The following is an 11780-nucleotide window of genomic DNA, read 5'->3' on the forward strand; positions in this document are numbered from 1 at the left end:
GCGGGGCGTGGGGAGGTCGGTGGTGGCAGAATGGAGGGCAGCCTCCAGCCAGCTCCTTTACATCCCTGCAGGCCTGGGGAGCAACCCGAGGCTCTACACGGGGTACAATCAGTGAGGGGGGCTGCCTCGGCCTCGCTCCCAATCACTTTAGCCCGCCACGAGCAGCTGGGCTTTCCTCCTCCAGGCCCACAACTGGATGTCAGTGAGCAGAGCCCCCAGGCCTAGCGAGGGTGGAGAAAGCCCTCCAAACCTTCTTGACCACCCTCTGCCCCATACTACTGTCTCCCCCCAGTCCCCACCCACCCCCCAACCCCGAGTAGCGCAGAAGCCAAAATTCAGCGTTCCTTGCCCCCCAGCCCACTCCTGGGGATTTTAGGCCAAGCGCATACTCCTCCAAGGAGTGAAGGCTGGAAGGGCCCCCCAGGAGGCCTGCACACCTCAGTGGTGTCGATACCGTTGTTCACAGCCCAGGTCGCCTGGAAGTACTCGAGCATGCGCTGCTTGAGGGGCTTGGGGATGCGGTGGATGCGGATGTAGTCGCGCAGGTCCCGGGTGCGGCTGTGGTACAGAAAGCGGCGGGCGTACATGCGCTGGATGATGGCCGTCACGTTCCCAAACACCACCGCGTGCATCAGGGCTGGGGAGGGTGGCGACAGGGGGTCACCTCCAGGCCCGGCCTGACACCACGCTGGGCACATCTGTCCTCTCCCCCCGCCCCCACAGGCTCCTGGGCCAGGCACAGGCCACTGTGTGGCACGGAGTCCTATAGCCCAGGGGGGGCTCCCTTGGCCCTGGGTCTGTGTTCCTCGGGTCCCCCAAAGAAGAAGAACCTCTAGGAAGGACCTGGGGACCCTGGGGGAGGCGGGGATGGGGGCCGCCTGGGGTCAGAGGTCTGAGAGTGGGCGGGAGAGCAGCAGGCCTCACCGCCAATGAGCATGGTGCAGATGGAGAAGATCTTCTCAGTGTCCGTGTTGGCGGACACGTTGCCGAAGCCCACGCTGGTGAGGCTGCTGAGCGCGAAGTAGAGGGAGGTGATGTAGGCGCTGCGCAGTGAGGGGCCGCCCAGGAGCTCCAGTCCCGTCCTGTTGGCCTCCCCGCTGACGCTGCTGCAGTTGTCGCCCTGGCCCGAGCTGTTCCCTGCAGCGGGGCTCTGGCCCACCAGGTAGTAGGGGGTCTCCAGTCGGCGGGCCAGCTCCTGCAGCCAGCCTGGGGGAGGGGACGGGCGTGCCTGAGCCTCGGACCGCAAGGCCTGCACTGCAGGCCCAGGGGTGCCCACTGTCCCTGCCCCAGCCCCGCGGGGGACACGTGGACGCAGATCCACCGCCCATGTCTTCCCGCCGCTCTGCCAGTCCAGCACAGCCCCGCCCGCCCCCTCAACCCCGCCCCAGACAATCACGTGAGCACGAGGCTGTGGCCTCCCCAGCCGGGGTCTGTCGGTGCCGAGCAAGGAGCACACACCCTCTTCCCCGTGGCTGGCACGACCCCCAGGAAACAGGCCCAGCTGGATGCCACCTCCTCTACCTCGTCCACCCAGACTCCTCTGGCTCCTCTCGACTCACCTGCTCCGAGAGCCGCCTCACCCTCACCCCGCCCCACCACCGCCCAAACAGCCCCCCCCCCCCCCCCGTACGCGCTCTCAGGCACGCCGACGTGGACGCGCGCGCGAGCACCGCCAAGGCCACGGACGTGCTCGGCACAGTCGAGAGGATGAGGACACACACGTGTGAGCACATTCACAGGTGCACGGCCACAGCCACTCACACGGAAAAAGCCTGTGCGCACTTGGGAGAGAGACAAGGGCACACGGGTGCTTGCGCTCGGACACCCAGGTAGGAGGTGAGCACGAGCACACAGGTGAGCACACTCAAAGGCCACCGGCAGGCAGGCACCTGTGCGCGCACAGAGGCTCTTGAACACGCCTGCGCACACGGGCCAGCCTGGGACATCCGGCCCAAGCTGGAGAGTGCCCCAGTCTCGCCATCGATCACACGTTCCCTGGCCTGGCCTTGGCAGGAGGTGGGGCTGTGTACTGGGGTCTCTCAGGAGCTCTGGCTACTCAGAGTCACTCGGAGCCTAGCCGGAAGGTTGTGGGAATTCTCTGGTGTTGGATGGGGGTTCCTGGGGTCCACAGGGGTCCCAGGGGTCCTGGCAGAGCCGGGAGTCAGGGGAGCAAGGGAGAGAGGGCAGATCCAGAGCGGAGAAACAGAGGGCAAGTGCAGAGGTGGGCTCAGGACCTCAGGCTGCAGTGGAACTCGCCTCTCTGCATGCACTCTGCTGCCCCCCACCTGGACACACCCAGCCTCCCTGCTCCACACGCTCCTGAACACCTTACACACTCTGCTCCCCGAGATCTCCACACCCCTCCTCACCCCTGGAGCCGTTCATTCAGCAATCTCACAAACATGTGCCTCATGCACAAACCTGAGTGCCATATGATGGGGCTCAAACTGACATGCTATGGGTTAGGGCTAGAGGGCTTCCTGAAAGAGGGAACACTGGCGCTTGGTCTCAGAGGATGGGTAGAGTTTTGATTCAAAGAAAACTGAGAGAAGGTTGTTCCTGACCTAGGGGAAGGCCAGAGTGGGCCAACCCTAGAGATGGAGACAAGTGCAGGCAAATAGCTCCGCTTAGCTAGAATGTGGGGTTCACACTGGGGGCGTCAAATTCTTAGAATTTGGTAAGATATGTTAAGGCCTGAGCCAAGGTGAGGACTCATCCTCCTGTGAAAAACACTTCAGCCGCTATTCAGTTGGGCCCCTGACCTGAAGCCAGTTGCCAGGTAAGGAGGGTGGGGGGCAAGGGGTGAGAAGCAGGAGGATGAGGGGAGGGTGGCAGAGGGGGCTGTCCTCTCTGTTTTGGCTATGGGGCACTGGCAGCTCCTGGAGGTGGTGGTGTGGGGAGGCTGTTCTGGAGGCCGGTGGCTTTTGTACTGAGGAATGCCCTGAGGGATCTCCCTCAGTATTTAGTACCATCTTTTGAAAATCCACCCCATCTCCACTGGGCTAATGGGAATGGGGGGAAGGGACTGTGTCCACACCATGGCCAGAGGAGCACCAGAACCAAGGCAGGGAAGCCAGGAGAAGGTGCCTCCCACCAGGGCTGAACCAGGAGGGGGCGCCACTCGCCCTCCAGACATCCCTTCTGGGGCTGGATTCTGGGAGGTCTGGGTGTGGCTCTGACCCCGCTGGGGAGTAGTTTCTCTGGAGAAAGGAGGAGACGATGATGTGAAGGACTTGGAAACTCCCCTAATGTGAGCTCGAATCAGCCCAAAATAGAATGAAATCACTCGAAAGCTTAGGGTTCAAGGGTGCTAGAATTAACATGTGTATCTGCAAAACAGCCTGCCTCCCACCTGCCCATGTTCTCCATGGTGGGACTCAGAGCCCCTCCAGGAGCCAAAGATATTCTTCATGTCAGCTGAGCATCCTCTGTAAGGGGGTCAGAACAAGGAGCCACATGGATGCATGACTCGGAGCATCTGGGTCCTGTTTGGGAGCGAACTGACCCGGGGATTTGGTGTCTCAGCCCACTTTGGGATCAGGGTCCTGCATCACAATTATCTATCTTCCAGCCCATTGACTGTGCTTGCTGGGTGGCCGTCTGACCCCAGAGCCGCCTCCACCACAGCATCCCTCTGGGAAGGGCAGGTGCCAGGGGCAGGTGCTGACACTGCCTGGAGCATCCCGGTTCCATGTGCTCAGCAACTAGAGCTTTGGGGAATATCCACTGGGCCTCTGGGCCACACATCAGTCTCCATGGGCTTGGTGAGAGAGAGAGGATTTGCAGGAGCCTCCTCGTCCCTGGGAACAGATCAGAGCATGTTTCTAAGGCCCACCTGCGCTCCTGATGATCCCACCAAGGAGCAGATGGTCTTGCCAGGCCCGTTGAGCAGCTGGCCTGTTGCCCGCTGACTAGACCGGGCACCTCGGGCCGGTTACTGGGAAGCCACGAGAAGGCTGGAGGGCATGGGAGGAAGGACGTGTGTTCGGTTTTGGAGCCTCAGGGTATGCAGAATCAGAACAGGCTGGAATGGAAGGGTTTGGAGTTAGGGGGAGGATGGAAGCTGAGACGGTGTAGGGGCTCGGGCGGGATCACAGGCACTAGGTGAGGGGAAGAGACAGGCCGGCGCAGGCGAGGCTGGTGAGGGCCGCATTGCTCAGGGCAGAGAAGTAGAGCAGTTCAAAGAGGAGTGTGGTTAGCAGGGTCGGGTACCACAGGGCTTCAAGGAGATGAGGGTTTGGCCCCAGAAGGTCCCCGTGACCTGCCAGTTGCCATTTTGGGTGGAGAGGTGGGGGTGGGAGCCTTCCTGGCAGGAGTTAAGATGTGAGTGGGAGGCGAGCAGAGGGAGAGTGGCAGTGGAGGTGAAGTGAAGGAGAGTGAAGACACCAGTGGGGCGCTGAGAAAGGCTGCATTTGAGGCCTGGGGGAGGGCGGAGAAGCAGCTGAGAGAGACAGGCCTAGAGGTAAGGAGAGCGGGGCAGGGCCTCAGCAGGCGGGGCGCATGGCCGGGATTCCCGGAGGGTGCTGGGGAAGCACCAGGCATCAGAGGCGCCCAGGAGGGCAGCGGCTCCCCGCACGCCTTCTCCTGAGAGGGGTGCGGTTCTCAGCTGGGCAGGGGCCTGGGGAATGGGACAAAAACTAAGGCCACAAGGAGACCATGATGGCTGAACGGGACCCCCCTGGGCAGCCCACCGGGCTTTCCCCACTATGCCCAACTGCTGAAGAACAGGCCTGCCTCAAGGGCGTGGCTCTGTCACGCTCACACCCGTGCGCACACACACACCACACACGCGCGCGGGCGCGCCGGCCCCCATTCTCCTCGCAAACACATCCACACTTGCCCGAATGCCCCAGATACGCCTGCAGAGGCAGATTTGCACACAGATCAGCTCACACACACACACTTGGACTCACGTTTTCCTGACGTGAGGCATCCACCTCTCCCACAGTACGCGCTCGAGCAGACATGCTCCCCTGACACGGACGTACACCCCCCCGCCCCCCGGAGGCCTCCAGTACCGATCTCCGGCAGCTCCGAGGCACTGCTCTCGATCTCCCGCTGGCCGATGTAGAACCAGACGCAGGCCACCCAGTGGGCGAGCAGGGCGAACACCGCCATGAGCAGGGTGAGCACCACGGCGCTGTACTGGGAGTAGCGGTCCAGCCGCGGCAGCAGGCGCAGGAGGCGCAGCAGCCGCACCGTCTTCAGCAGGTGTGCCCCAAAGTACTGAGGTGGGGGGCACGCGGGGAGGTCACCCCAGGGCCGGCCCCACCCACCCTGCCCCAGAGCCCACCCAGCCCGGCCGCACTGACCACATTGACCTTGAAGGCATGTAGCAGGTCGAAGGGCAGCGCCGCGATGACATCCAGCAGGAACCAGGTGGTGACGTAGTGGAGGCAGATGGACTTTGGGGCAAACACCACCTGGCCCGACTTGGACACGAACGTGGTGCGGAAATTCAGCACGATGTCTGCAGGAAGTCCGGGTGGGACTTAGCATGGGGTAGAGGAGGAGCCACACCTTACTGGGCACCTGCTCAGTATCTGACACTGTCCTGGGCCCCCGACCATCTTCCTTCTCACAGAACTCTAAAGGGTGGACATTGTTGTGCCTATTTGATGGAGGGAGAAGCTGAGGCTTGGAGAGGCAACGATCAGCTCAGGGTCCGATAACCCATTAGCAGTAGAGACATGTTTGGAACCTAGGTTTGATGTCAAAGCCCACAGGTCTCAAACGGGGAGGACATGGGGGACACTCGTCAGCAGGCACGGAAGCCATGCAGACTCTCCCCATCAGAGCCCGAGGGGTGCCCGGTGCAGGGCGGGGTGGGAGGCACAGGGCACACGTACCAAGAATGAAGAGGACCTCCACGGCCAGATCACAGATGCTGGGGGCACTGCGGGCGGCGCTGGGCTCCCGGGCTGTGCTCACACACACGCTGTAGGGCACGGTGACAGCCACGTAGAGGGTGGCGAGCAGGATGAAGCCGTCCCAAGTGGCCCTCAGTGCCCCACAGTGCAGCAGGATGAAACGTGACTTTCGGATGGCAGCTACTTTGTACTCGGGCAAGTTTGGCTTCTCCCCAAATACCCCCTGAGTGAGGCAGGGCAGGTCCGGCCGGGAGGACAGGAAATTGGCAGAGACTGAGTTTGGATAGGGCCTGGGAGAGGCATCCACCTTCTTTCTCTCCCTGCATACTCAAAGCTACCTCTGACACAGGCATTAGAGTCCCCATGTTAGAGATCAGAAGACTGAGGATCGGGGAGGCCAGACTTAGCTGAGGTCACACCACTGCTTGGGGGAGGAGCCAATATTGATCCAAGGCCCATCTGCCACCAGGGCCAAGACTGTATCTTTGATGGATCAGGCATCTGACATTCCCTCCCTCCCTCATTCACAACCCCCTAAGCGCTGGTAGGGCCTGGGTGGTCCCCTGGACATCCTCCCTCTGGTGGGCTTCGTTCCCCTCCTCCATCTCCTCAGCTTGCCCCTACCCTGCCCCCCAAACACACACCCTTGTGCGCAATCCACCTTATTGAGCTTGTGCTTGCCCTTGGGCTGTTTCTGCAGGTGCCCAGACAGGTGGTAGAGCACAGCCCGGCTCCGCCGCCGGTTGGCATTGAAGCCTTTGGTTCCTGCCCGGCCATATCGGCGCCGGCCACCACCTGCAAAAGAGGGGCCCATGAGGATGATGGCGGGAGTGCCTGCACACCCCAGCTAGGGTCTTGGGTGTAGGACACCAGTTGCTGGCCCATGAGCTGGTCTGACTCATGGACCAGTTAGTCTGTTTAGAGTTGGGGGCTCCAGCATCCTCATTTCTAGGGGCATTAGCCAGCCCCAGCAATGGGCAGTCCTGTGGGTGCTTATAGACGCTCCTCCCCATGCCTGCTTCCAGCAGAAGGAGGTCTGGATCGAGGCAAAGGCAGGAGAGGATCTCCATAGGGAAAGGCCTGAGAGAGGAGCAGGGAGATGATTCCCAGGGCTGGGGGTGGGGAGTGGGGAATGGAGAGTACCCCCGGCATCCCCAGTGGCAAAGCCAGCTTCTGATGACAGCTTTCTGAGTTGGTCAAAGGCCTCTGCCAGCCCTTGGAGGATACACGAGGGCTTTAGGATGCCTTTTAGGAGGATAAAAGCGGGCTTTAGGGATGCCTGGGTGGCTCAGTCAGTTAAGCATCCGCCTTCGGCTCAGGTCATGATCCCAGGGTCCTGGGATTGAGTCCTGAATCCGCACCCGGCTCCTTGCTCAGTGGGGAGCCTCCTTCTCCCTCTGCCTCTACCTACCGCTCCCCCTGCTTGTGCTCTCTCTCTCTCTGACAAATAAATAAATAAAATCTTTAGGAAAAAAACAAAAAAGCAGGCTTTGGCTGGAGCTCCGAGTCAGGTCTGTGGGAGGGAAAGGAACCAGGTGGATCTGCGCTCAGCCCCACGAATTGGTCAGAAAAAGGTACCTCCGTGGCACTAGGGGAGTTTGTTTGCTCTCAGTTTCTTAGCAAAGTGGACTTTAAAACTCCCAGCTTTGGGGCGCCCGGGTGGCTCAGTCGGTTAAGCGGCTGCCTTCGGCTCAGGTCATGATCCTGGAGTCCCGGGATCGAGTCCCGCATCGGGCTTCCTGCTCGGCAGGGAGTCTGCTTCTCCCTCTGACCCTCCCCGCTCTCATGCTCTCTCTATCTCATTCTCTCTCTCGCAAATAAATAAAATCTAAAAAAACAAACCTCCCAACTTTGTCTCAACTGGTCTTTTGGAAACAAGCTTTCCATACCTGGGCACGTGGAAATGAGGGCAGCATAGGCCTCTCACCCAGCAAAGCAGGAGTTAATCAATGCAAGGGGGTGGGGGGGCCCACAAGCCCGAGCTGGGTGCCAAGGCCCTGCCCAGGCCTGAGGTGCCCAACGTGCCAGCCAGCCAGCCACAGCAGCTAAATGAACAGCGCCACAGGCACCCACCTGTCTCCTTCCAGTTGTCGGGGCCCCCTCGGTTCTTGGTGTCGCTGATATCCTTGTGAGAGACCAGGAAGAGGGCCACCTCCCCTTTCTCATTCTTTATGGGTATCACATCCAGGAGACACCAGAATGGGAGCCCTGGGCACAAAGACAGACTCAGCCCAGCTCCTATCGTCACCTTGCCCGAGGTGACAGAGGTCCCACTGCCAGCCCTGGCCAAGACACAGGCAGGATCAGGGCTTTCCTGGGGCGGAGGGCAGCCTGGCTCCACTTAGGACAGGGCTTGATGGAACAGGGTCGGGGAAAGCAAAGGAGAGCAGAGATGACCATCAGACATGTGTGTCCATAGATCTGTCCTGCTGAGACGGGGACATTTCTCTGCTCGGGTGAGAAACCCAAGATCGGAAATTGAGTAGAGGCTGAGGCTAAGGTGAAGATGGAAGAGAGAAGCCAGGGGCAGTGGATGGGGTGGAGAAGGAAATGGGTAAGTGGGAAGATGGGGGGAGATGGGGAGATGGAGATGATGGGGATGGAACACAGGGACCGTAGATGGAGTGGGTGCCAGGCTGGGTGAGACCTCAAAAGTGAGGTGGGCTGGCCAGGTGGCCCCTCACCGCTCTTCCGGTACAGGATCAGCTCAGCCTTGAACTCCTTGTGCTCATCCAGGGCCTTGTGGATCTGTTGGCGGACAAGCTCACTGGTGTCTGGCCCATAGAGGAAGGAGCAGGCACAGCCCCGCTGCATGACCTCGGCCCGGGAGAACCCCGTGAGGTCGCAGAAGCCATCAGAGCAGTAGACCACGGGGAAGAGCCCCGCCACCTGGGCGTTGCCCAGCACGAAGTTACTGTCTGCAAGAGAGCACCTCTCAGAGGAGGCATGGGGTGAAGGGACCCAGGGTCTACCACCCCTCCTTTCCTAAATGCCTGCAACCAAAGTGTGGTGTCACAAAGCCCAAGAACCCTCTGTGTGTGTGTGTGTGTGTGTGTGTGTCTGAGCCTGGGGGTTATGGCAGGCGCTGTTTATAAACAGAATCAGTGTGTCGTCTATGTACAGAGTCCACTCCTAGCAGTGTGTGTATGTGTGCACTCAGGACTCAACACATGTGAACACGGAGGTTGGTGAATGCAGCCCTGTGTGGGAACTGTGCCCTCCGGACTGTGTCCTGAGCAGCTTGGGGTAAGGGTAGGGTTGGGTTGCCCCAGGGGAGGACTGCACAACCAGCTCTAGGCAGCCTAGCCCTACTCCTACCTCTGCCAGGTTTGCTCATCAGCTAGGTACCCAGGGTGGCTGTCTGGCTCCTCTCGCTGGGACCCACCTGGATGGGAGGCAGTCCAGGCCACCTTCCATTCTGCACCCCTTGTGTGAACCCCAGCTGCCAGACCTGGCTCAGGAATTAGTGGATGTGATTGAGAATGGGGGTGTAAGAATTGTAGCTGAACAGCACAGCCTGGAACCAGGAATGTATTGGGGAATGGAGGGCACTGAATCAGCAGGCTGCAGGAGCCAAGCGCAGGGCAAAGCAGATGGAGAAGTCTGTGTGTGTGTGTGTTTGGAGAGGGGGTGCTCAGTGATGGGCTCCCACCCCCTATCAGAAAATGCAAGACCATGGAGGATGATAGGCAGAGAGCTGGGAAGCCCCACTGGGGGGTGAGTGTGAGGGAGAAGAAGAAGGGAGGGGGTTTGCACCACTTTCCGTGTGTTCAGAGCCCTGGGAACCCAGGATCCAGAAGCTCTGGTCACCTACTCCAAACTTCCCCAGTCTTGGTGGGAGTACCCAAACCTAGCTTTTTGGGTCTAGAGGGGTTCTGTAGGTTTGGGCTGGAGAGTTTAGGCGGTGAGGTGAGCTTGGACTAACACTGCGCTCCTAATCCCGCCTACTCCATCTCCTTCTGCAAACCTCTTTTCTAAATCCGTCTTTTGAACCCTCCGGTTGTCCCTGAGCACCGCTCCTCTGCCTCCCCCCCCACCCCCGCCCCGCCACTTCCATGGTAGTCGGTAGGATGGCGCCAGACACAGGGATGGGGTGAGTTAGACTGACTAGGTCGGGGTTCGCGCCCTCGCCAACAAATGGCATCCTGGGCCCCAAACCCGGAGACTTCTGGCTGTTTTTGCCCAACCTGGGGCAGAGTGGACCCTGAACCTTTGGGAAACGGCGTCTGGAAGGAGATAGTGGTCCCGGCTAAAAGCGGGGCACTGGGGAGGGAAGGTGAGAACAGAGGGCGCCAGGCCGAGATGTCGGGGTGCGGGACCTGCGGGAACGCTGGCAGGAAACGGCTTCTCTGGGAGCCAGCGGGGCGAAGGTCAGACTCACGCGTGCCGTCGAAGCGCGTGGCGATGGTGTCCAGGAAGGTGTTCTGCGGCGCCAGGAGTCCCCGCATGGCCGGCATCTTAGGCGGCCGTAGCCGCCCGCCCCATCCCTCCGGGGCGCGGGGGCTCAGCACCGGGGGAGGGCGCCCAGCTCGGCCGCCCCCCGCCCGGCCCCGCGCCCCCTAGCGAAGCCGTCGGAGGCCGAAGCCCACCCCGGGTTCGCAGGCCCGGCCAGCAGCCGGTGCGCGAGGGGGCGTCCCCGCCGTCGGGGCCCGGAGCATGGCGCGCGGCCTCTCGCGTCCTGGCCGCCCACGAATCCCGGGCTCCGAGCTCGGCGCCCGCTGCGCTCTCTGCACCTTCCGCTCGCGGCGGCGGCGGCGGCGGCGGCTCCCGTTTCGGCTGCGGGTCGGCTCCCGCTCGGGCTCCGCTCGGCGCCGGGTTCCCGCAGCTCCCTCCGTCTGTCGGGGAGAGGCGGCAGCCTCCCTCCCTCCCTCCCTCCGGCGCCCGCCGCCTGCACCGGGGTAACCATGGAGACGGGCACACCCAGGCAGGGCCGCCTCCTTAAAGGGACAGGCCTCCCGCCTAGGGATCTCCTCCCCTCGGGACCTCGGTGGGGGGCAGGGGAGGCGGCGGCCCTTCTACCCCCGCCGCGGCGGCCGCCCGAGCCGCCCCAAGCCGCCCCGCCCGCCCCTCGGAGAAGACCGGCGAGCGCCTGGTCCCGCTTGGGCTGACTCAGCGCAGGGGCGAGGCGTCTTTCTCTGCAGCATGGGGGTTCGCACTGAGCCTCTCAGACTCTCCTCCCCCGGAGGGACCAGAGGAGAGCTCCGGCGGGGGGTGAGCGGCTGGGGTGGGGGTTGTTTTAGAGGACGCTTTCCCCGAGGAAAAATGTAGTGGGAAAGGGGGCTGGGCTACTGGGCGGAGGTCGGTAGTAGGCGGAGGTTGCGGCCCCTGGAGGGGCCCCAACTGTACAGGAAAGTCTAAAAGGAGATGGGGAGGGCGGTGTCTGAACACAGCCTCTGGGCATCCAGGCCATTCTCAGCCTCAACTTGACCCTCATCACTGGGCCGTGCAGCTGCAGGCAGGAGCTGTCAGGAGACTGGAGGGTGGGTAGCCCTGGAAGTAAGGTTGAGACGCTCTCCGTGAGTGCCGGTGTGTGTGTGTGTGCGTGTGCGTGCGCGCGCGCGCGTGTGTGAAGGGTGTGGGAGGGAGGGGAGTAGCCCTAGGTCCTTAGTCCCGCCCCTATATTTCTATTATTTGTCACCTTTGGCCTCTGTCACGCTGCTCCAGAAGGTCAGGTTGCAAATAGAGCGGACGGGTAGGACGTCAGTCACTGGGAGAACTTCCTAAGCCCGTGCGTGTGGGTGCCTGCGAGCGGGGAGTGAGAGGGACCCAGCCTCCGCTGCCCCACCCCCTCCAGTCCCGGGGAACTGGGCTCCGCGCTGTAGGGGGCGCGGTGGCCGCAGGGACCCCCTCGGGGGAGGGGGGGACGGGGGAGGGCCCGGGCGGGGCGGAGTGGTGCGGGGCCGCGGCGGC

At 62.0% G+C, this 11780-nt stretch overlaps 1 protein-coding gene across 1 annotated transcript in view; it reads right to left on the reverse strand.

Annotated features, from left to right (window-relative positions):
- Nucleotides 1-10327, reverse strand: part of KCNH3 (potassium voltage-gated channel subfamily H member 3) — a 17297-nt gene extending 6970 nt beyond the window's left edge. The window contains exons 1-9 of the mRNA XM_021704914.1: nucleotides 10252-10327; nucleotides 8555-8788; nucleotides 7944-8078; nucleotides 6532-6665; nucleotides 5850-6093; nucleotides 5313-5470; nucleotides 5019-5226; nucleotides 925-1206; nucleotides 438-637 (exon numbers count right to left, since the gene is read on the reverse strand). Of these exons, the coding sequence (XP_021560589.1) occupies nucleotides 438-637; nucleotides 925-1206; nucleotides 5019-5226; nucleotides 5313-5470; nucleotides 5850-6093; nucleotides 6532-6665; nucleotides 7944-8078; nucleotides 8555-8788; nucleotides 10252-10327 (1671 nt within the window). The remainder of the gene's footprint in view (nucleotides 1-437; nucleotides 638-924; nucleotides 1207-5018; nucleotides 5227-5312; nucleotides 5471-5849; nucleotides 6094-6531; nucleotides 6666-7943; nucleotides 8079-8554; nucleotides 8789-10251) is intronic.
- Nucleotides 10328-11780: the final 1453 nt, after the last annotated feature.

This window comes from Neomonachus schauinslandi, chromosome 5, assembly GCF_002201575.2.
Source record: "Neomonachus schauinslandi chromosome 5, ASM220157v2, whole genome shotgun sequence".
In the NCBI taxonomy this organism is placed as follows: Eukaryota; Metazoa; Chordata; class Mammalia; order Carnivora; family Phocidae; genus Neomonachus; species Neomonachus schauinslandi.